A 25,870-nucleotide genomic window follows, 5' to 3' on the forward strand; every position below is an offset into this window, starting at 1 on the left:
TCAAACGTGCTAAACAATATCCCATTAATAGGGGATTATCTTTCACCACTGGGTGAACGTTTTTGAAGTTCCCAGTTTGGGGTATATAAATGTAGTGGTTTGAATAAGTATATACCCCATAAGCTCAGGTGTCTGAATGATTCGGTATCCAGCTGTTTGGATAGGTTTAGGAGGTGCGGCCATGATGGGGGGGGGGCTTTAAGATTTCAAAGCCTCTCACCATTGCCAGTGCCCGAGCTCCGATTCCTGCTTGCAGGTCACGATTTGAGCTCTCAATTTACCACCATTGCAGACACCACGTTTGCTGCATCTTTGTCATGGCAGGCTCGAGCCATCTGATACCCTCAGCCTGAGGAAGTCCTTCCTTTTACTATTGCCTTTGTCATGGCGCTTTATCATAGCCATAGAAAAGTAACACAGCTAGTATTGAAATTCATTTACAGCTTTTTATTTGCACATATACTTTAATCATTTTAAGTACATAGCTGGGAGGTAAAATGTTAATTACATGTCCTTGCCACTTAACTCTTTGAGGAAATGCTAGTCTGTTTTCAAGGATGGCTAGGTCACTTCAAATTCCCAGCACCACCATGAGAGCTCCAGTCTCCATCCTCTCCAGCACTCACTATTGTCTTTCTTTCTAGCCATCCCCATGAGTATGAAGTAGTACCTCACTGTGGTTTTGATATCTATTTTCATGATACTAATGATACGTAGCATTTTTTCGTATCTCTACAGGAAGATGCATCTGTTCCAACTCTTTTTTAATTTCAAAGTCAGGCTGCTCACCATTGTTACTGTCTTCTGATTGTCAGAAATCTTGACAATTATAAGCATTCTTTATATATTCTAGATGCAAATCTATCAAGCATATGACTTGCATATAATTCGCTACCATAAGTTGCTGTAGGTCATTGCATTTCCAATTCTGAAGGGGCTGGGGATGCCTCAGTGGCTAAGAGCACTTGCTACTCTTGCAGAGAACCTGGGTTTGGTCCTTATCACCCACCTGAGGTGGCTCACATCTACCTATGACTCCAGGTCCAGGGAATCTAATGCCCCCTTCTGACCTCGGCAGACACCAGCATGCACATGAAGCGCATACACAAAATAAAATTAATAAACAAATCTTTAAATTCTGATTAAACGGCAACACTTTAAAAGGAAGTTTTCAGTATTTAAAACCGATTATACTCAGCTTCCTTTGAAAACGCAGGTTGGTTTGGTGACAGGCAGCACACAGGGAGCAGCCCCTCCCCCAGAGATGAGGCAGACAAGCACACACACACACACACACACACACACACACAACTGCTATCCTTTACCTGCCCACATTTTGCCCAACATCTGATTTGTGACCCTTCCCCTGGGAAAATCTAATAAAACATGCCCTGGGGTTCAACTCCACTGAAACTGTCCTTGCAGTCGAATTAAACAACTTCTTCAGAATGCTGTCACCCTTGGCACTTGAACAAGCTTCCTCCCAACTTAATACCAACTAGCAAGTCTTCCACTCCAGCTATTTTGCAATTTTGGGTTTTCAAGTCCTGGAATAAGTCACTGGGACTTGGCAGAGCTTTGGCAGAACTGTTAGTGCTGATGTCATGGGTGTCCCTTGCCATATGCAATCTCATTACTAACTCAAACCAGCCAAACAAACAAATGGAGCCGAAAAAAACAGACCAACGGGGTGCTTGAGCTTCAAAACACTGCATTAAAATACTCAGAGAAAAACAAAACAGCTTAGCGCTTAGGCCTGCATCCAAGAGTGAAAACCACCATCTCTCATTATTAACCATCACTTGCCCTGATCACAATTTGCCTGATAAAAGCCCCCTCTTGATGTAAACTGGGTGCTCCTAAAATATATATTAGATAGTCTTGAGTGTGTGTGGTATGTGAGCAAATGGGTGAGGGGGGAAGCACATGGTGGGCGTGAGCACATTTCGGGGTTCTACCCACACATACACATGGAAGCCAGAAGAGGATGCTGGGTGTCCTGTTTCACCAGTCTCTACCTTATTCCCTTGAGACAGAGTCTCACTGAACCCAGAGCTAACCTGGCTGCTAGCAAACCTAGATGATCCTGCTGTCTCAGCTCCCCACTGTTGGGGTTACAGTGGTGTGCACCCATGCTTGCCTCCTTGTGTGGGCGCTGGGGATCTGAACCACAAGCTCATCCCTGACCCTTGTGCCCACTCCTTATCCACAACACTCACTCCCCTTTCTCACTAGCCTTTATCTTTTTATGTATCTCATGCTTCTCTTAGATATTCTTTTTCAGTCCCATGTTTCTTTGAAACAGCTTTATTGGGATATGGGTTGGATACTGTACAGGGCGGCCACTGTACGAGTACAATTCCACGGGTTTGTGTGTTTGCAGAATTGCACGATCATCACCACAATCTTTTTTGGAGATTTTTTACCACCATAAAAATATTTACATCCTTTAGCACAACTCCTCGTTTTCTTCACCTTTCCCAGACAGACATGCATTCTGCTTTCTGTCTTTTTGTTGCTGCCTTGACCACACCATAGAAACAGAATCATGCAATGCATCACTCTGTGACCAGCTTCTTTCACTTAGCACGGTGCTTCAGGAGAGATTCATCTGCACCGGTAGCATGGGCCAGAGCTACTTTTGTTGCAGAATAATCCAGTAACAGGCCACGCCCCCCCTTGTGGAGTTGGTTTCATTTCTTTGTGTTTATTATTGGTTTTGTTGTGTGTGCAGATGTGCACACACTGCGGTGTGTATGCCAGAACATGTGTACAGATGTCAGAGGTCAACTTTTGAAGTCTGCTTTCTCCTTCTGCAGTGGGTTCTGGGTATTGAACTTACGTCTTCAGAAATGTGGCGCAAAGACTTTACCCACTGACCCTCCACAAGGCCTTTACTCATTGAGCAGTTTGTCTCCTCTGAAAGGGCTTTGTAGCTGCCCACGGCCACAAGTAAACTGGGTACACCTGAAAGGGGGGCTGGGAATTGAAGGGGGAGGAGGGCAAGAAGAGATGAGGCCAAGACAAAGTTCTCTGATCAAAGCCCCGAGCTTTATTGTTCAGCTCTCAATTTAAAGGGGAAGACCCAACCCACAACCCCTCCTGGTTTCAGATGGGTGGGATAATCCATAGTCCGTTCCAGGTCACGGCCGGAGATGTCTCAAGGCAAGCCCAGGGGCAGTTCTGCTTCTGTGTTCTGGGCAGCCAAGGTGGGTAACTCCACCTAGATCCTGTCACTTGACCTTGTTGAGGTAAACACGGTCTCTTTAGGCTTGCTCATGGTGGGGGGGGGGGGAGGATACAGGGCTTTACCCATTGAGCTATCTCCACAGTCTTTGTTTTACTGTATTTTTTGAAACAGGGTCTTGCTGTATAGCTGAGGCTAGCCTCAAACTCACTGAATAGCTCAGACTGACCTTAGATTTTAATCCTGCCCCAGCCTCCCATGTGCTGGGATTACAGATACAAACAAGCACATGCAGCCACATCCTTTTCTATTGATTCAAACAGACCTCAGGGATTTTTCTACTTTGGGGCCACTATGAAGAGTGCTACTTGGGCATGACGCGTTCTAAAAACACATATTTCGCTAGGGATGGAATTGCTTGTATCGTGTTGTGTCGTAATTCTGTGCTTAATATTTTGAGAAACTGACACACTTTTCTGAAGTGACTACTACAGTTTGGAGTCCTAGCAGCTGAGGGCTAAGGGGTCATTCTTTGTTGACATGAATCCCATTCTTCCATCCACTCTCCCAGATTTCAGATGAAACTCCTGGTGGTATTTGCCCCTGGGGAATCACAGTGGCATTTTATTTTAGGGTGACCCTTATTTACCCTCTCTTTTTAGAAAACCTATGGGGTGGGGGTTGGGGGGACGACAGCCTTCAGAGATTTCCTTACAATTCATTAAGTTTCTACAGGACATAGTAAGCCTGCAATCTAAGTACCCCTTCTGGATGCATTAAATGCAAACAAAATAGAGCTAAATTTAAGGCCAAAACATGGAATATTGGAAGTAGAAGTCTAACGATTCATTCTCCATCAGCTTCATTTCAGAGATTTTTAAGTCACACCAAGAGCCTTGTGTAAGCAAGGCTGCACAGCTATTTATTATAGAACAAGACAGAGACCCAATCTAATCAGTCCACACTGAAGTCCCAGGCAGCTCTGCTCAGAAAACACAGGAATCGTGATCACTTCCAGAGCAAGGGCAACATAAAAAAACATGCATGAGAAAATTCAGAAACTTTGGGGTATAAAGTATTTTAAAACTGAAATGGAAAGCTGGTAGCTGATTCTAGACAATTATTAAAAGCATGTTAGTTTAAAAAATGTTTTTAAGATTTTGCTTAAAGGATAGAAAGCTGGCTCTGGTTTTAGTAGCACTTACCATTCTTGTAGAAGACCTGAGTTTAATTTCCAACACCCATGTGTCTGCAAACCACAGTCTGTAACATCAGCTCCTGGGAACCACCACCCTCTTCTGGCCTCCTCAGGTACTGCAGTCACATGCACATAAACACAGATAAACATGCACATAATTTAAAAATCTTTAAAAGAGCTTAGATATTTCTTGCTCTGGTTTGAGGTATTATTTATTCCTCCAGAGGTTTATAAATGCTAAGAAACTGTGTGATCTTTAAGAGGGAGAACCTAATAGAAATTCAGTAAATTATTTTGTACACCAGTATAGGTAGGGATTAAGGGTTCTGAGACCCTGGGAAGTTCTTGTAAGAACCAGTTGCTATAAAAGAGAACCTGACTCTCCCTACTTGCTTGCTTCCTGCCTCATTACACGATCTTGACTTGCACACTGTCCTGCCGGTGTGATATGTCTAACCTACAGGCCTTCAAGACAGCTGAGCAAAGGTCTACAAGTATTGAGCCTCTGTAATTATAAGAAAAATAAAAATCTTTAAAAACAAAACAACCAACAGTCTCTTGGAAAATGCCAATTCACAAAACAGACTTCACGGACCTCATGTCAAATGGATATTCAAAATATCCGTTGACATCAGGTCTGTGGCTACTGTTCATCCAGATGTAGTGGTGCAACTCTGTACTCACTTAGAAGCTGGAGGGAGAAGAATCAGGACTTCCAGGTCATCCTCAGCTACACAGTGAATCTGAGGCTAGTCTGGGCTAAGTGAAACTCAATTTCAAAAAAAAAAAAAAAAAAAAAAAAAAAAAAAAAACGTTTAAAATTACAATAAAATCATCTAGAAGAGAGTGATACAGTCCAGTGTTGGCTCAGTAGGCTTGTGTGTTGTCCTCCATGCCCACCTATTTCCTGGAAGGATTTGGATTTAGGACACATCCTCAGATAATGGGTTTTCTGTGAGGTGTTGGTGCATCGGTTGACTTCGGTACTCTCACCATACAGAGCTCTGGGAGAGAGGGGGAGACAGAAGGAGAGAACGTGGGAGAGGGGGAGACAGAGAAGGAGAGAACGTGGGAGAGGGGGAGACAGAGAGAAGGAGAGAACGTGGGAGAGGGGGAGACAGAGAGAAGAGCTATCAGACAAATGAACACCACAGGCAACAAATCCTTGCCTGCTTGCAGGCCTGTCAGAGAAACAGCAGCTTAAGGGCGGGCTCTGTGGGCCTCCCTTTGGCCTACATTCACAAAATGAGCAGCAGACCCAGCAAGACCTCTGCAGAGAAAGAAAGACAGTGTTGCCCAAGTTCCCTCAAGGGAAGGTCTGAGAACAGTGTGCATTCTTTGAACCGAAACCCTTCACCTCCTCTCCTGCGAGAAGCTGGCCATGTTTCCAGAAAGTGCTCTGCGGTGCCGCACATCAGCCCTCCTCACTAACGGAGGGACGCCCAAGCCTGGCAGCCCCACAACCCCTGTGGACTCCAGATCCTGGGCAGTGTGGCAGCTCTCAAAGCAAAGACTGCAGCCGCCCACCCCGTCCCTCTCACTCACGTAGGGTGTGTGAAAGGATACTGCCCATCCTCAGCTTTCTTTTGATCCTCGGAAGTGACCAGAACTGTGCCTTCAGCAGGGTCACGGGCGCTGAGAGGCATTCCGAATGCCAGATGCCTGGCTGATTCTTACTAGTGTGGATGCTTTGGTAACTTGCCTTTCTGCTCTCAGTGGCGTAAGTGAAGGGATGTCCAACACCGAAGGCTGTTCGAAAGACCAAAGAAAAGGACCAAGAAAAGCACATTTTACTATCTGGTGTACAGAAAGAACTCTGTTCCCATGAGACATTAAAAAAAAAAACTCAAGTCTCTACGTCTTGGTAAATCATATGCTGTCACCGCAGGAGTCATCTTTGGGGACCATCTATTTGACTGAACATATGAGACAAGCGGTTTGCTCTCCCAAGACTGGAGGTGATGGCCCTGACCAGCATGTGGCCCCATCAGTCTAAGGTTCTGTCAATGCTCTCATTGTAGAAAGCAAGGCACACCTGCACACACCAGAGTCCATTTGCCCCTCACCCCAGGGGCGGGAGGCCTTGCTGTTATGCTAAACAGTCACCTTCCCTGGATTCTTGGCTCGCTATTCAAACCAGCATCAGAGGCCCCTGGGTGAGAGGCATGTGAGTTCAGAAAAGGCGTAGGAGAGCAAGATCTACTCTCTCTATTCCTGTCTGCCAGCAAGCCGAGTGTACCAGGAGAGGGACAGACAGACCGACAGCTCAGGGGCTGGGGTACAGCACAGCTGTGAAAACAACCTATCCCAACTCTGTCACAAAGAGGCCCCAGCAGCTTTTCGACAGGGAGGGGCTCGCAGCCTAAACAGAGAGAGCCAAAGGAAAGGCTGCTGTTATGTGACCTCAGCACAAGGAGGTCACCCTCCTTCCTTTGAAGTTCAGTGGGAGAGGGATCATGTGGGTGTAAATTAATGGGGGGAAAATAACAGATTTTTAAAGAAAAACAACTCTAAAGAGTTTTCTTGGGGTTGGTAGATGGCTCAGTGGACAAAGCCTTTGCTATGAAAGACTGAAGACCAAAATCCAGATCCCCAGGACCCACCTAACAGCCAGGTAGGCGAGGTGACACACCTATAACTCCAGTGCTTTAGAGACAGGACAAGGGATCCCTGGAGCAAGCTAGCCAGCCAGACCCATCCTATAGATGTGTTCTGGGTCCAAATGAGAGCCCCCGACTCAATAAGCAAGATAGAGAGTGACTGTGAAAGACTCTCTGTGGCAGCTCCCTCCTCCACACAAGGGGAGAATCCACATGTGAACAGGCACACGTCCACGCACACATACACATGGAAAAAATATTGTCTCATATACCTGGCATCTGAAAATGGGCTTAAGCTGTAGAACTAAGCTAAGGACGTATTGGCAAATGAAAAAAAAAAAAAAAAATGTGGCACTATGTACATATAATGGTGTAGTGTCGTTTAATTTTCTTTTTTTTTAAGGTAGACTTTTTCATTTTTAATTATTTATTTAATGTACGTAAGTACACTGTCACTGTCTTCAGACACACCGGAAGAAGACATCGGATCCCATTACAGATGGATGTGAACTACTCGCTACAGACTACTCAGGAAATAAAAGGCAGCTCACTTTGTCTCTGGCTCCAGAGGTTCAAGTTCAAAACTGGGTGCCCCCATGCATCTGGGGCTCCATGCGGGCAGTATTTCTCGGTGGAAACCATGCAAGCTGTTTGTCTGGAGGATTTTGTGGCCCACCTGGTTTCATTAGGGTTGCTTGCACAAGCATGGGTGTGTGCTTATCTATCTACAGATGAAAGGGCACGCTCATCAGAAACACCTGCCCATGCATTCCTACTCCTGCTTGTTCTGATGGCCAAAGAAGATGTGAACACCTACCCAACTGCCCCACAAGGTACAGGCTACCTGCCTTTGCGTAGCATCCAAAACGCCTGGCTAAAATGACTTTAACGGGGAAGGATTTGTTTTCGCTGGTGGTTTTGAAGACTCCCCTTTATGAGCACTTGGTTCTGTGATTCTTGATTGTGAGGCAGAGCAACATGGCAGTGGAATCAGACGGCCAAGAAGCATCTTCACCAGGTTAGACCAGGAAATAGAGAAGTAGGACAAGATACACCCAAGAATAAACCCCAGTGACCCACTTCTACCCAGAGCCTAGTTAGCTCCTGAAGTTTTCAGAATGTCCCAAAATAGTACCACAGACGGGAGAGCGAGGTTTCAACCCACAGGCTGAGGCAGACGTTTCATGTTCAAACTTTGACAGTAGAATGGATGTGTGCACTATGTGGATCCACGGGGCTGAGAAACAGAGATCCTTAAGAATGAGAAAACACGCCAGGCAGTGGTGGCGCACACCTTTAATCCCAGCACCAGGGAGGCAGAGGCAGGTAGATTTCTGAGTTCGGGGCCAGCCTGGTCTACAGAGTGAGTTCCAGGACAGCCAGGGCTACACAGAGAAACCCTGTCTCCAAAAACAAAACAAAACAAAACAAAAACAAACAAACAAACAAACAAACAAACAAAAAAAAGAATGAGAAAACACTCTTACACATCCTCATTCCTGGGCATGGTGAGTGAATGAGTTAGAGATAGGCCCAGTGACTAAAGAGAGCCTGGACACTCTCTCTCTCTCTCTCTCTCTCTCTCTCTCTCTCTCACACACACACACACACACACACACATACACACACACACACACACAAATCTTTTTCATATAATATATTCTGATGGTTTCCTCTCCCCTCCCACCTTCCCTAACATATGGATCCACACTCTTTCAGTCTCTCTCTAGAACACAAACATCTAAATAATAAAATAAAATAATACAAATAAAAAAACAAATCAGAATATGACAAAACAAATGAGAAAAAGAGCCAAAGAGAGCATATAGACACAGAGACACATACATGTGCACACAGAGATACAGAAATAACATAAAAAAACAAAAGCCGTAATATACATGCAAAGGATCTGGCGTGTGTGTGTGTGTGTGTGTGTGTGTGGTGTGTGTGTGTGTGTGTGTGGTGTGTATGTACATGTATATGTATACCTTTCTAATCCCCTAACAACGTCATGAGACAAAAAACGGCCAAAGATGTAGTTGACTTCACTTTGTGTTAGCCATCTACTGCTGGGCATGAGTGGTTTGTTTCCCCAGTGAAACTCTCTGGAGAAAACTAACTTTTCATTTGAACTGGTGATGGCGTCTAGGTTACAGATTGGGGCATGTGTTCACTTCTCCTTTTATCACTAGCATCTCATCCTACACGGACTCGTGCAGGTCCTGTGCGTGCTGACTCAGTATCTCTGCGATCATAGTATGTACACCAGAACTACTGTGTCTAGAAGGCCTTGGTTCCTTATTATCCTCTGTCCCCTCTAGGAGACGGAGAGTTCCCTGAGCCCTGAGGGGAGGGATTTGATGGAGACATCCCTTTCATGGCTGAGTCTTCCAAGTTCTCCTCTTCTGCATCATGTCTGGAGTAGATCTCTGTATTTGTTTCCCCTCTGCTGCAGGAGGTGGTTTCTCTGATGACGACTAAGCAAAGCACAGATCTATGAGTATAGCAGACTGCTGTTAGAAGTCACTTTATTGTTATGTGCCTTTAGCAGAACAGCAGTGTTTGGTTTCACCCTGTATCCCCGGCCTATCTAGTCTCAGGTTCTGTGCCCTTCAAGTAGTGCTGAGTATGGGTTCCATCTCATGAAGTAGACCTTAACTCAAATCGGATACTGGTTGGTTTCTCCCATAAGCTTTGGGTCATGATTGCACCCGCGTATCTTGCAAGCAGGTCACTCTTGTAAATCAAAGGATTTGTAGCTGAGTTGGCGGTTACTTGTTTCCTCTGGTGGCATACAGAGCCCTTTCCAGGATCAAGAGCACTTGCAGGAGTGAAGGCTCTATGTAGGCACCACCTTGACTTCTCTGTGTTCAGTGAATTGTGTAGTGTTCTCTTTATCGATGGGGCCCTACTGTACGTTTATAGGGAGCAACCAATAGCCTTGGCAATAGTCTGGGCTGTTTGGGGGCTCCCATGGGACCCTTTTGGCCAACAAGTCAATTATATTTAACCCATTCCCAGCACTGGAGGCTTCATTTGACAGCAAGAGTACTAGTTGGGGCTCTGTCTGTTGTATGGTATGTCATTTGATGGGGCTCTGTCTGTTGTGTGGTATGTCATTTGATGGGGCTCTGTCGTGTGGTATGTCATTCGATGGGGCTCTGTCTGTTGTGTGGTATGTCATTCGATGGGGCTCTGTCTGTTGTGTGGTATGTCATTCGATGGGGCTCTGTCTGTTGTGTGGTATGTCATTCGATGGGGCTCTGTCTGTTGTGTGGTATGTCATTCGATGGGGCTCTGTCTGTTGTGTGGTATGTCATTCGATGGGGCTCTGTCTGTTGTGTGGTATGTCATTCGATGGGGCTCTGTCTGTTGTGTGGTATGTCATTTGATGGGGCTCTGTCTGTTGTGTGGTATGTCATTTGATGGGGCTCTGTCTGTTGTGTGGTCATTTGAATCCCTTTGTGCATGATTTCCATACTACACATCAAATGGCCCTTACTTTTAGCTCCTTCCTCCAGTATTCCCTCCCTCACCCTGTAGGGGTGATATTTAGAAAACGGAGGTTGGTCCGGCTTGTTCCCAGGCAGCCACCATGTTCCCACTGCTCCTCAGCTCTAACTGGGGCTCCAGCTAGCTAGATGCACCGGCCCTGGCACCCATGAGATGCCAGCGTGGGGGATGGCTCTGCCAATTCACCATGCTGAATCCACAAAGCTTGGCTGAACCCCAGACAATATCTGCCATCCTCACAGTACCTGGTAGAAATGAGACTCTAAAAGCTTAATGATTATCTAAAGGATTTATATATTTAGAAATGCTCAATCAACAAGATGCCCACACAATTAGAGTTGTTACACAATATCTAACCTTTTGATAGAAGTTGCTACCCAGGACAGCTTTCGACCCATCCGTGGTTCTCCAAGGCTGATAGCCTCTTTCTTCTCCTCCCCTTCCTCTTTGTCTCCCCTCCCCTTCCTCTCTCTCCCAACTCCACCTCCTCTTTTCCTGCCTAATCACTGAGCTCCACTGTGAATACAATATAGCAGAATAAGTATCCTGCTACAGCCGCCTCCCCACTTAACCTCCTACCCAAGTTTCCAGCTCCCCATCCCATCCATAATTATCCTAGTTCCCCTTCCTAGGGAGATCCATCCCCTGCCCACCTGTATTCCTCACTTTCTACCTAACCTCTGTGGTTATACAGATTGTAACTTGTTTATCAATGACCTAACAGCTAGCATCCACCGGCCCTGGCACCCATGAGATGCCATCCTATCCACATATAGGATAATACATCCCATACTTGTCATTCTGAGTCTAGGCTACCAGGATGACGTTTTCAAGTTCCATCCATTCACCTGCAAATTTTATGACTTCATGCTCTTTACAGCTTAGTAATACTTCATTGTGTAAATGTACCACTTTTTAAATCCATTCATTCATTGATGGACATTTAGGTTGTTTCCAATTTATTATGAATAGAGCAGCAATGAACCTGATTGACCCAGTGTCTCTGTAGTAGTTGAAGCATCCTTTGGGTATGTGCTCAAGAGTGGTATAGCTGGAACTTGAGATAGGTAGACTCTCATCTTCCTGGGAAGCACCACATTGCATTTCCATAGTGGCTGTATAACTTTGCACTCCCACCAGCAATGGATGAGTGTTCCCTGATTCCACATCCTTGTCAGTGTGAGCTGTCATTTGTTTCATTGATCTTGGCCATTCCAATCTGTGTAAGATGAAATCCCAAAGTCGTTTTGATTCAAATCTCCCAGATGATTAAGGACATTGAGCATTTCTTTAAGTGCTTCTCATACATTTGAGATTCCTCTGCTGTGAACTCTCTGTTCAAATCTATGCCCCATTTTAAAACTGGATTATTTGTTTTCTTGATGTCCAGATTTTTTTAAAAATATACTTTGGATATGAGCTCACTATCAGATGTGGAATTGGTAAAAATCTTTTTTCCAATCTGCAGGTTGCTGGCTTGCCCCACTGGCAGTGTTCTTAGCTATACAAAAGCTCTTCTGTTTCATGAGATTCCATTTCTTAATTGTTGCTTTTAGCGCCTGTTATCAGTGTTCTGTTCAGAAAGTCTTCTGTGCCAACCAGCTCAAGGCTATTTCCCCACTTTCTCTTCTTTCAGGGTCAGTGTATCTGGTTTTATGTTGAAAACTTTGACCCATTTAAGTTGAGTTTTTTGCGGAATGCTAAGTATGGATCTATTTGCATTCTTCTACACACAGGTATCCAATCTGACCTGCACTGTTTGTTAAAGATGTTGTCTTTTTTTTCCCCAGTGTGTGTTACTAACTTCTTTACCAAAATTCAGGTGCCCATATGTGTACAGATTTATGTCTGGGTCTTCAGTCTGATTCCATTGATCAACATGTCTTTTTTTGTGTGCCAATACCATGCTGGTTTTATTACTATAGCTCTGTAATACAATTTAAGATCAAGGATGGTGATATCTCTACAAGTTCTATTATCATTCAGGAATGTAGTAGCTATCCCAGGTGTTTTGTGTTGCTACAAGCTAAAAATTGTCCTTTCAATTTCTATGAAGAATTGTGTTGAAATTTTGATGAGGACTGCATTGAGTCTGTAGATTGCAGACCTGGTGGGGTGGCCATTTTTACCATAGTAACCCTACCAATCCATGTGCATTCCTGACTTCTAATGGAGTTCTTTCTTGAATGAGTCTTGCTGTACAGATGTATTAATTGGGTAAAAACTCATAACTCATGCACTTCTATAAATATATCTCAAGGAAAGAATGCTTTAAGATGCTTTAGAAGAAAACACAGGAGGAGACCACAGACTGGCTCTTTTTCCTTCTTTTTTTTTCTTTCTTTCTTTCTTCCTTTCTTTCTTCCTTTCTCTCCTGCATTTTTTGTTTTGTTTTATTTTTTCCTTTTTTGCAATGCTAGGAATTAGCTGAACACTGGGTCTTGTATATGCTAAGCAAGAGTTCTACCATTGAGCTATATCCTCAAATGATTTTCTTTTTCATTTTTATTTCTGAGACAGGGTGGCACTACATTGCCCAGAATGCCTTGAATTGGGAATTCTCCTGCCTTAATCTCCTAACTTGCTGTGATTACAGCCTCCACCACTGGGCCCAATTTAAAAGAGTATTGGATCTGGTCTTGAGATATGGATCAGTTGGTAGGAGTACACTTGGCATGCATAAAGCTCTAGATTTGATCCTCAGTCCCAATAAACCAAGTGTGGTAACACATGTCTATAATCATAGCACTTGATGGGTAAGACAAAAAAAAATTTTTTATTTCTTATGTAAGATACATAAAATGTGTGTGTGTGTGTGTGTGTGTGTGTGTGTGTGTGTGTGTGTGTGACAGAGTTTCTTTGTATAACAACCCTGGCTGTCCTAGGACTCACTAGACCGGGCTGACCTCGAACTCACAGAGATCCATCTGCCTCTGCATATTTTAGTTCTGGGAATAAAAGCAAGCACCACCATACCCGGCCAAAACATACATTCATTAAAAATGTTTGATGAATTCAATTGCACAAAAATATGTTAAATTAAAGGGGAATCAGAAACAACTGCAAAAATGCTGTAAACAGCATAAAAAAAATTACATCATAAAGTCGGCATGTTCATTTTGCCAGTATCCGTGACACTCCCTTGTAGGTGGTATTCCTTGGATCCTTGAAACAGCCCCTCATGGACAATGCTATGATCATCCCTGTTTGATACTAATATTTGAAGAAATTCAGACACTTCCCTACAGGCATCTCATTGTAGAAAGAGTCAAGTTCAAGAAGCAGTTGAGTTAAGAAGAGTCTGATATGTAGACGTTTGTCAATAACCAGGTACACAGAAGGTTGGGGGTCTGAATTGAAGGGTAAGACTAGGGTCCAGCTTCCTTTCTCCACAGTGTTTTCAGATAGAGTGGGTAACTACTCTGACACACCACTAGAGTGGGTGTCCAGTACACTTAGACCAATGGCATTCACAGCATCGGTCCTTCACTCTGCACTCTGATTGGTCCTGGTCTCTGGGAGGCGGCCCAACAGCTAGGCCATTCCAATCTCTGCGCATAGGTCCTCCCACCTAAGGACCCTTCCCTTCCTCTTTAATTAGGCCCAAGGTGGATCATACCTCTGAAGGTAGAGTATCTTCCCTAGGCTGTTCCATGAAGCTTTTCCCAGAGTGACTGACTGTTCATTTTGTCCTGTCCAACGTGGTGACCACTGAGTCATAGATGACTATTTTACACCTTCAGTGATAAGCATGACTAAAAGAGTCAGCCTGTGGATAGCAGCTACCACAAGGGACAGTACAATTTTAGGCTCCGCTGACTGACGTTGTTTTGATTAGATTTCTTCCAGAACTGAATGCAGCCGTTGATTGGGTTTCTGTTTGACTTCTGTGAATCTTGTCTTTGGATGTGATCCATTAGCATAAGAAAAGAATTAAAAACAAGGAAAGTCTACTTGTGTGGCCCAAAGGATCAGTGCTGAGCCCAGAAGAGAATCATCACAATGAATTCCTATTAACAACAGTTTCTGGTTCAAAACAACAGAAGGAGAAAATACAGCCTGGGGCACTTGGAACTCTAAGTAGCAGATGTTCCCGTTTCAAGGTCCAGGTAGAATGTGGATTCCAGGAAGAAGCTAATAGCTTCAGTGTGGCACAAGTCGTCACTTAAGACCCAGCGGAGGGCAGACATTAGTCCTGGCCAAGTATTCAGAGCCCTCTGAGGCCTTTCTGTCATTCCCTATAATCCTCAGGCAGCTCAGTGTTGGCTCAAAGTTCCACAGTGCAGGTCCCAACCGGAATCTGGAGAGGTTGACATATTCCACAAGTCAGAGGGAGCGGCAATGCCTGGGGGCACTAACTATAGGCATGAGTATGGCATTCCTGAAGACCTTGAACTCTGCTTTCCCTTAGGTAGGCCCACAGCACAGTTGCTGAGACTTCCTCTGAAGAGATAACAGACCAGCAGAAGGTGAAAGAGCAGGAGCTGAGCTGGGGGCACCTCTGACATGGGCCCTATCACCAAGCCTCGTCCCTTAGGGCTTCTACAGAAGTTTCTGTGAGACAGCAGTCGGGATATGGCAGTACCAACTGAGGCACTATCAGTAACAGACAAAAGAGGCTGTAGGGCCCCTTTGACAAGAAGACACAGCAAGAAAGGACTAGGGAAGAAAGGTTTCCTCTCAGATCCCAGATCTAACGGTGACTTTTAGACAGATGACAGTAATGTTGTGAGACAAAGACGGGAGTGAAGTAGAGACTGAGGGGTTCGGGCATCATGCCTCAATGGTCTGTCTGCACATTAGGCAGTCCAGGATGAACTTGTATAGGGTATAGAGAGGCTCTGGACCCTTTCTTTAGGGTAAGGTGAGATCTGAAGATAAAGAGAGATAGCCTCTATCACACAGGATGTCCCATCTGATCCTGGAAGATGTCCCTAAACTGGATCAGCATGAACAGCAAAAGCAGGAACTTAGCTGGTGCCCGAGCACTTTACAGAAGACACCATGATGCAGTATCAGTCCTTTCTGCTCTAGGAAAAAAAAGCTTCTGGGGTTCTTATGCTGCATCTAGCACGTGAAATAGACCCCCACATCTGCCTTCCCCAACACACACACACACACACACCTAGCCAGATACAGGAGGTAAAATGTTCTGATTTTAAACAAAAAGAAGGCACTTGCCATCTCTCTGTGAAGCCTTCAAGAGACAGACAGGGCTTTCTTTCCTTACTTTCTTCCTTCTTTCCTTCCTTCCTTCTTCTCTCTTTCTTCTCCACCTCCGGGCTCTGCCTCGACACATGGCTCCCCACTGACCCCACTGATCCCCACTGACTTTGCTACTTCATCAGTTACTCTACAGACACTAGCGACCCTTAGACACTGAACAGCACAGAACCAACTAAGGGTCCATCTCTGTGATGTCTCTCTCTCTTTCAGGGACTTTTTTTTTCTCATGAAGCTTTCCTAGGACACTTTTGGGCAATTCTGAGTCGCCTCTTCTTCCTCCCTCCTCACAGGGATCAGGCTCCCTTCTCACTCAGTGCACACTGACATAAGCTCTAGCCATGTACCCACTCAACTCCACCATTTTCAACTTCCACATCGACATCTTCAACCCAAATCTGATTTTCTGAGTCCCAGTTCCTGAAACCTCAAGAGCATTGTCCAAACATTCTGCAGATGTTTCAAATACAATAGATCCAAAACACAAATTCTTTTCTCTTCTCTTGAAATGCTATTTTCTTGCTGTACTCTCAAATATTTGTTATCAGTCTATTCATTAACAAAACACAACTCCTAAGCAAAAACACCTCTCTCATCTCTCATCTCTCTGTCTCTTCTTACACACACACACACACACACACCATGTGCCTCTGGAGAACAGTACCAGGCATGGCTATCAGCACACCCCCTCCCCTTGGCCAAGAAGTTTGTTTTATGGTAGGTAGACATATTCATCTCCCCACCATGAGAGGATGGGGAGGCCACATCCCATGAGAGGTGATGCTCACTGGGAAAGAAGTTTTACTTGTATGAACTCCTGGGAAGCTACTTTATTGCCCTGTGTGTAAACATGATGAGAAAATTCTGGAAGCCATTAAGGAACACTCCAGAAGCCATTCTATGATCAATGGGCAGCAGATAAGAGAAGATAAATAGGCATCCTGGAAATCTGAGAACAAAAGAGAAGCTATGTCTTTGGTACCACTGGTTGAACTATTACACCAAGCCTTGCCTGACAGACATAACCACTGGGGTTGTTAATAAATTCTTTGAGGGAGGGCCGAGGTGTAGTTTAATGGTAGACCACTTGCATCGTATACATGAGAGTTTGGGTTGGATCCCTAGTAACACTAGATAAATAAATACGTAAATAAAAAATAGGAAAAAAAAAAACCCTTTTTGGTTTTAATACGGTAGGAATTGAAGCTATTACTTGCAGCCAAAGTCGCTCCTAGTGACATACTCACTGTTAGATCCTCAGTAACTGTTGAGGTGAACTCAGCCCTAAAAGGTCATTAGCTCTGACTTGGCTTCTGGTTAATGAAGCTCCCTGGTCTAGCTAAACCACAGTTACTCATGAAACTCTCCAATGCAGGAATAGCAGGCCTCATGAAGCACCTGGAATTATACCATGATAGTATCTAGCTTTGCAGCTTACACATGAGGAAGTCTTTATTTCAATTTCCCTTTCTCTGAATCCAGGTGATAAAACATACCCCCTTCTCCCATCCCTCTGGTCATTGGCCATAAAAAGCATTCGACTTTTTGCGGGTTTGTTTTCCACATCGAGAAGCACACGCTGTGCCTCTGCAAAGCAGAACTCCTCACCTTCCGAAGGGCAGCATCTGGTGAGAAACGTGTGAGAAGCCTCCGTGTTAGTTCTTAACATTGAGAAAATCTCTACTGAGGTGTCAGAATGAAAGGTCAAACTCCTACTCTTTATTCCCAAAACAAATGTATTACGCAACAGTAACACCTTGAAGATGAAAGTTAGATTGGATCGGCGACTCTTAGCCACACAATTCTAGCATACTGGGAAAGCACAGCCCACTGGGAATATGCATCATGCATGCCCACTCATTATCCAAGCACCTGGTTTACTATGATGGTTTACTATATTATTCTTGTCTACTTAGATCCCTTAATAGAGTTAGAAAATGGCGCCCAGAGCCATTTTAATCCCAACCTGGGGTTCTTACCTCACCTTTGATCATTTAGCCCCCGGATAAAAAAACACATACAGCCTTTATATTTACAATAAGCCTGAAACAGTACCTCATAGAAGCTGGACAGATACCTAGCCTCTATGCTATTAGAATCTATTTTCATGTCAATAATCCCAAATTATTACTTACTATGTGTTGGAGATGGGTTTGATTCGATCAGGAATCTCCATGTCCAAATGCTAAAGGTCCCTGTCCCTGATTGGTTTTTGATCTATCATAAAGATGCCAACAGCTAATGGCTGAGCAAAGTGAGACAAGGCAGGACCCTGACAGTTGTGTGGGCTAGGACACAAGGGGGAGAAGACGGGGATCGCCATGATGCGATGAGAGACAGAAGAGATTCAGAGCTGCAGAGGAAAGATCATCTGGAATGTAGGAGGAAAGGGAAAGCGGCCTCCAGAAGGGCTGCCCAGAAGCATCTTGGACAGCAAAGACCAAAGGGCCTCACAGAAGGTAACGGGGCAGCAATTTAAAGGTAGATTTAGGTGTTGAACCAGGAGTACCAGAGGAAAAGGTATGCCAGTCGCAGGAGGATTAGAACTGCCCAGTCTTTGAGTAGCCAAGGCATTTCAAAAATAAGCTTGTGTGTGTGTGTGTGTGTGTGTGTGTGTGTGTGTGTGTGTGTGTTTCATTCGTGGATCCGAAGGGATCTTGGGTGGGTGACTGGAAGCCGGAGACCTGTCAGGAACACAAAGCAGTGTAGCATAAAACTCAATGCTACAACTTTGTTTCACTGGGCTGCTCTTAACTCCAATTGGCCAGCCCTTAGAGCCACATTTTTTTTTCATGACACACGTAACCCAAGGTGGCTTCTCCTCCTTCCTCCTGAACCTTCTTTTTTTGTGGTTCTTTCCTCTGACCCCAAGCCCATGGAACTAAACCCCACCTATGTCTCTTCTGCCCAACTATTGGCTGTCGGCATTTTTATTTACCAATCAGAAATAACTTGGGGGCGGGGTCACTCAGAATCTTACATGCAGACTCTTGTCTCTGGGGCAACCAGTCTGGGGGGAGGCAATATTAACATTAGAATACAAGCAACATCAGGCTAACCCACTACACAGAACACTTAGGCATATCTGCTACTCCTCAGACCTGAGATTGGTCCCCAGCACCAATGTTAAGAGATTCACAGTCACCTGTAACTGCCTGTACCTCCAGCTCCAAGCAATCTAACACCCTCTTCTGACCTCCACAGGCACCCACACACCCGGCCTAATCTAGCCACCCCTACCTACAGCCAACCTACTTCTAGGATTCTGCCAAGCCCCATCTGCCTAACCACCAGCCCACTGACCCCTACCATACCACATCCAACCCCTCCACCCAACAAACTCTACAACTACACTCTACCCTTGTACCAGGACTCACATCCTGTACACCACCAGCACAGACCACCAGATTTCATTCCACCTAAGCCATTCCTGACCTTTAGCCTCAACCCCCCTACACACATACACACACACACACACACACACACACACACACTTCCTCTCTTCTGTCCCAACCTGTTCTGTTTATAACAGACTCAGAACTAACAAAAGAAGTCCAGATCTCATTGGAAACACACACATGCATAAGCACATGCACAGGCACATGATCAAACTAGTATGTCTCCTCCAAAATATCCCAGTTCTGTAGAAACGTTTGCTAATCAGAATTGCCTGGATGGACCCCAGGAAACAGAACTTAAAGGAACAATCATAAACGTCACCAAAGATCTCAAGGAGTTTGAAGATGACATAAAGAAACAGCTCAAAGCAATGAAGGAGAAAAGAGTTCAGGAGGATGACTGGCCCAGTGAAGCTCAAGAAAACACAGACCAGGCTGATGGAAACGGAAAAAAACAAAAAAACAAACCAAGGCTTAAAAATGGAATTCAACAAGGAGAAGGAAACACTAAAGGGGCCTCGAGCTAAACGAAGATGGAATTGAAAAGCCAAAAAAAAAAAAAAAAAACAAAACAACAAAAAAAAAACAAAAAAACACGCTACTAGAAAACTCAAAGGAAACCCTCAGGTAGAAAGAGTCAAGCAGAAAAGAGGACAGGTCTCTAAGACAAGGAAGACAATCTAGATAAAACAAGTAAGGAATATGAAAATTAAAGAAAGATTAAATTTTCAACTCCATTCTACTGGCACTCTATTTTTCTGGAAGATTTATTTTTAATCATGCATGTGTAAAGAGCATGGAGGGGTCCGTGCATGTGTGTCCAGGTGTCATCTGAAGCCGGAGGCACCAGACTTCCCCAGGGCTGTATTTATACATGGTTGTCAGCCAACCAGTGTGGGTGCTGAGAAATGAACTTGGGTTTTCTCTGCGAGAGCAATACATTCTACGTTCTTAACCACTGAGCCATCTCTCCAGCCTCCATGTTTGCTCGTAACATTCTCCCCATTCCCCTTTAGGGAGGTCCACAGCCAGCCTCTCATTTGTCCACATGATTCAAATGAAGCTGAACCCACTTCAAACCCTAATCCCTATCTTAGAGAAAGTAATAGAGAAAAGATGTAGCCCCAGCTAATCGAAAATCCATTGCCTGGAACCCCTGTCTCTCCAGCAGGGATTCCAAAGTCTGTCCAAAGAGTCTTAGTCCTGGGACTTATGTTGAAATCATTAAGGAAAGAAAACTGCTTTCATGGAAGGTGCTAAGATTTGAAGACACAGGCCTAAGCCTGCCAGGAGTCATTTATCACTCACTGAGAGACTCAACTTGTCAGTGTCAATACAAAAACAGAGCAGATGCCAGAGATAGAGAGAGAGTCTAAATCCTGAGGAATCCATTTGACAGAAGCCTGCACTGCTGCCTACCACTTATTCCACAAATCAATATCACCCTCAAGGCTATTTCAGTCAGCATTTTGTTACATATATGAACAAATATAAAGTCAAGGTTTGAATTTGCACAAAATAAGTTGGAAACAAAATCGCTCTCCTCACAACAGGTTTTTCCCTTGCATGAGATCTACTTCTGTGAGTGAAAGAGCAGAGGAGGAGAGTGAGCCAACACCAGCAATGGCTTGATCTCTACTTCCATATCTCTAGAAGTGGGAAATTAAAATCTGAGCCTACTACTGTGTCTTCCATCCCAAGAATCATCTGCCTTCAGAAAGCAAAGATTGGTTTAATTTTTTTTTTTCTGAGGCTGGGTCTCATGTAGCCCAGGTTTGCCTCAGAAAATGAGCCTGAACTTCTGATCCTCCTTCCCAGTTGGAAGCGTGGACCACTGTACCTGATCTATGTAAACATCTCTTTACTGTGCTATCGCTTCTGTTCTTTCCACCTCTGCAACTTCTAGGGTGTGCTGTTCCCACCGCAGACTGTTCCTGTTCATAACCTCTCTGTTTTCTAAAGCACCCTGCCCTATTTACATCTACACAACCCTGAGCAGCCAGAGATGATTACAACACTGTTTTTACAAAACTTTAAAGTCTGCCCTGAACCAGATCAGGGAAACCAGCTCCCTAACCTCCTCGTGTGAGGGCAAACGGGATTACAAACAGGAAAGTACTTGGGAAGGAAAGAAAGTCTATTGATGCCAGATGCATTATTACAAAGCCAAACCTAAGTACACGGTGACCTTGATATTACCCCCAGAGATGGGATACTTACACATCAGTCCTGTTCAATCTCTTCTGCCCTGAGGAAAGTATGTGGGGCTTTCTCCAGCAAGGTTAAGCCTTGCATGTGTCTGACATCACCGTTTCCAGAAGGGACCCATCAGGAACAGAAGAGTGACATCTCCTTTATTCTTTAAGAACATCACCCTCCGATTACATTCAACCCAGGCCAATCCAAACGTCAGAGGATAATTACAGAGCTGTCATGATTCAAAATTTATAGGCAGTGTGGACATATGTGATGGTTTGCTGGGGGAAATGGATTCGTCATGTGCACAGCCTATGGCAGCAGATAAAACATCCTGACAATATTACACACTTGGGGGTGCAGAGGCTGGGCGTACAATTTTGAAGGCACGCTGTTATGACATTTTGGAAATTCCAGAGTCTGTACTGAGCAGAAGCAGAGGTTACAGCGGGGCTCCATTCTGCAGCTGTGCAGGGCCACAGAGAACACATCCATTCCACACACCAACTGCATTTTCTCTTTCCTCCCTGTCAAGTCATGGAGTTCGTTAAAGGGGTATTTCATAAAAAATGTGACTGTGGTTTGTTTAAAACAAGTTAGTGTGACAACAATAATAATATTCCTTTCTGAGGTTCTTAAAACAATGCAAATAACTCTATCTAGTTTTAAATTCCAAAACTGTGAAAATTGTAAGCTGAAAGCCGAACAAACAAAAAATGTCTGCTTATTTCTCTCCAGCTGGCCAATATAAATGCCTGCCATGTGTGCATGTGTGTTTGCATGTGTGCATGTGCGTGTGTGTACATCTGTGTGTGCACGCGTGCATTCGTATGTGTGCGTGTGCATCCATTTGCATGTGTACATATGTGTGGGCATGCATGTCCATGTTCTTACTCAAGAGACTGTGTCATATGCATGCATGTATGTAAGTGTGTGTATGTAGAAGCCAGAAGAGGAGACTATCTGGTATTCTCTACAGCTATCTCCTCCCTTCTGTCTTACTCCCTTGAAATAATCCCTCACTCTTTCAAGTCTAGAGCAAGTAGTTTTTCCTTTTATGTCTTGACAGCAATCCCCCTGTCTCAGTCCACCCCAGCACTAGAGTTACCATTGAGTGTGGCCACATCTGGTTTTATTTTTTAAATGAGAGTGGCCCTGGGCATCTGAACTCAAGTCCTCATAATTACAACAAGTGCTGCTACCCACTGAGCCACTTCCCCAGCCCCTAAAGGTCCGGCCCTATTTCTGTCAGGAAAAGCCTTGCATTCTGAAGAGCATTTGACTTCTAGTTGGAAGAGGTTAACAGGCGAAACTCTCACATAGAGTGTGGAGCTTTGAGAGAAAGCGCAGTTTCCTCCCACTCAATGCACTTCAGATCGCAAAGGGCTTCTTATGTAGAGAATTTCACACATCTGCTATTTTAAACCTCACAACAGCTCAAACAGAGGCATAACTATCACACCTTCACTTACAGCGGAGAAAAACGGAGGCCTTGAAGACTGAATTACTTGCTCAGTTTCTAAGCAGGTGGTTTTAGGTGTTAGAACTTGGAGCTTTCCACCAACACCACAGGCCTTCAACCTGGCATAGGCAGAGGGCACTTCTGCATTATTCATTGGTCTCTAAGCATGTACCAGGCCCTGTGCCAAGCCCTAGTTTGATGTCATAACCGATATTTTTTCAAAGGTAGGCAGTGGTACATGACACATGTCCAAAGCTCCAAGTTGGAACCAGAATGTGTTGGCATTTGAAACTTCGCTTCGTGCTAAAATATGAATGTAAGGGACGTGAAAATCTTCTTCCCTGGTGGGGACTGACCAGAACAAGCAGACGGGGAGGCCTGTCTCTCTCTGAGGTTAACTTGATCCCAGCAATGATGGTGGTTCACTGTAAGGACAGAAGCAGAAAGAAGGAAGGTCAGCCAAGGAGGCAGCTCTCTCTGTGAACCAAGGAAAAGCCAAATGATCAGACTCGCCCAGCTGGGCTTTTAAGAGCTTGGGGTCTTGGTCTGGGAACAGGACTGTGGTGGGTCATTTCCAGCGGCAGGCTAGCTCTGGACTCCCTTAATAGGGCTCACAGGTTTCTTGTGTCCTGAGGTTGCCAGGACTCAGCAACTTCAACCCCTCCCCCTCCCTACCCATAATGCCCCTGTTGCCACTAAGCAAGCTCTCACTACCTTCTCCCCACCAGAGCTACTTTTCAGGCCCTCTGCTGAGCCATGAGCTCACCTTTCTGCCTCTTGCTCTCTTTGTGTCTTTTGGCTTCTATTCCGCTGACTAATTCTCTCATGTGACGGGTTCGGACTCTTGAGACAAAACATCTGGTTGGTTGATCTCATCACAGTTGGCTTTTCATGCAGAACTTTTGCACCAGTCTTCCTGATAGGCTGTGAACTGACCTGCATACGAGCTGTCCTGCCTGCTCAAGGGCTCATCCTAGTGCTCAGTAGCTATAACTTTGGAGATGGAAATGATACAGAGCAGAGCAAGACCACACCTCCCTGTGCGTAAAGAAAAGCCTAATAGGCTCTTCCGCAGAGTGCTTTCCAAGCTTACAGGAGGCCCCGCATTTCATCCCCAGTGATGCAAAACTGACTAATTAAAAATGTAAAACCTTAAGTCCACGCCTCCGACTCTCCTCCCTCCCACCCCCACGCCCGAGATTGGGTTTTTCTGCTTAACCTTGGCTGGCTTCGAACTCTCTACAAAGACCAGACTGACCAAAAACTTGTGAACATGTTCTTGCTCTGCCTCCTAGGATTATAAATATAATAAATATATAAATGAAATATATATAAAATATATAAATTATTTATAAATGAACTAAATATATAAATAAATGTATAAATATAAATGTCCTAGGATTATAAATATAATAAATATATATGAAATATATAAATTATTTATAAATGAAGTAAATATAAAATATATAAATAAATATATAACTATAAATGTGCTAGGATTATAAATATGTACCATCCAGCCTGGCCCTTAAGTATATTATGTCATAAAGGAACAGAAGGTTTTCAGATGAATTTCAAGATCCTAGGTTAATCTGAATTTCTTTTTTAGAATTTTATTTTATGTGCCTTAGTGTTTTGCCTGCATGTGTGTCTGTATGAGGGTGTCAGATCCCCCTGGAACTGGAGTTATAGAGAGTTGCAAGCTGCCATGTAGGTGCTGGGAATTGAACCCTGGTTCTTTGGAAGAGTAGCCAGTGCTCTTAACCACTGAGCCATCTCTCCAACATCTAAATCTGAATTCTGATAAAGTGCATAAAATATTCTAATAGCAGTGCATGCCAAAATAGTGCATGGGGCATGCCAACATTATTTACTGCTTATCTAAGTTTATGGCGTACCCTGCTTTGACCTGTTCAGTACAGACATACTATATGAGACCAGGGGGATTCTTAGAATGGAACCCTAGGTACTTGAGTTTAGAAAAACACAGCTCAACAAATGCAAGTCTTGGCAAGTAACTCGGCTGGTATAAGCACTTGGCACATAAGCCTGATGATCTGAGCTAAATCCCAAGAACCTACATTTAAAAAGCCAGATATAGTGATACATATCTGTAATCCCAGCATTCCCGTGTCCAGATGGGAGGCAGAGACAGGAGCAACAAGCCAGGAGTGCTCAGGGAGCCTGCCTTCACAAGGAGGAAGAAGAGAACAGCCTTCTAAATCAACCTCTAACCTCTGCAGAGGTGCTGGGGCACAGGTGTGCTGTAACATACATGTGCATACACACACACACACACACACACACACACCACCACCACCACCACCACCACCACCATCACCATCACCACAAGCATAATAGCAATATGATAAATACACTTTTATATAAAATTACATTTTTGAAAGTTAGATGTAATCCCTCACCTGAAACATAAAGGGGACTGATGAAGATGTGGCACATTAGTGGCAGCTGGTCATCTTGCCGTGGACACCTCCAAACAGCCTTCATGGTCTTTGCTACAGAAATTGTCAAGGAATTTAAGAGGGAGACTTCAGTTCACCCTGATTAAACTGACCCAATTGGCCAGGTTGGGAGTCCCTGTTTTGACACCAGCATACCACCCATTTCAAAACTGAGTACACGCCTTTCAACTTGACAGCCTGCAGTGTGTCCATAACCTGGCTCTGGGTCAGCAGCAGAGTCTCGGACATTAGCACTGACTCGACTTTAGGTATATGGCCTCTATCCTGTTTTCTAAATCTCTGCTACAAAATACAACTATTGAAAGTATGATGTGTGGTCTGGGAACGACAGATGTTAAGGATTAAGAAAAGAATGAAGGGCTGGATGATGGCTTAGTCAATTAAGTGGCTGCCACAGAAGCATGAGGATCTGAATTCAGGTGCCCAGCACCCACAACAAAACATCCATGAGCAGGAGTTTGGATCTATAACCTTAGCGTATGAGGAGTAGAGGGCAGACACAGGACTTTACTGGGTAGCCAGTCTAGCATATCAGTGAGCTGGTGAGCTAGCTAGAGAAAAAAAAAACACAACAACAACAAAAAAACCTGTCTCAAAAATAAGGTAGAAA

The 25,870-nt window shown here is 44.4% G+C and overlaps 1 protein-coding gene across 3 annotated transcripts; it reads right to left on the reverse strand.

The window, feature by feature from the left end:
- Positions 1–3,048: 3,048 nt before the first annotated feature.
- Positions 3,049–25,657, reverse strand: LOC143438521 (uncharacterized). Of its 3 annotated transcripts, none has more exons than XM_076924145.1 (5): positions 25,201–25,657; positions 23,134–23,202; positions 5,931–6,134; positions 4,393–4,501; positions 3,049–3,790 (listed from the first exon to the last, which is right to left on the reverse strand). In XM_076924145.1, exons 1-5 carry the CDS (start codon positions 25,283–25,285, stop codon positions 3,691–3,693), a joined length of 567 nt encoding a protein of 188 aa, XP_076780260.1. In that variant the 5' UTR covers positions 25,286–25,657; the 3' UTR covers positions 3,049–3,690. The 3 variants fall into 3 exon arrangements, 2 of the variants coding, with proteins under 2 accessions (XP_076780260.1, XP_076780268.1); XM_076924153.1 differs by lacking the exon at positions 25,201–25,657 and adding an exon at positions 23,544–23,848; XR_013107298.1 differs by lacking the exons at positions 5,931–6,134; positions 23,134–23,202; positions 25,201–25,657 and adding an exon at positions 5,070–5,188.
- Positions 25,658–25,870: the final 213 nt, after the last annotated feature.

The sequence above is a fragment of the Arvicanthis niloticus genome, chromosome 1 (genome assembly GCF_011762505.2).
Source record: "Arvicanthis niloticus isolate mArvNil1 chromosome 1, mArvNil1.pat.X, whole genome shotgun sequence".
Lineage (NCBI taxonomy): Eukaryota > Metazoa > Chordata > Mammalia > Rodentia > Muridae > Arvicanthis > Arvicanthis niloticus.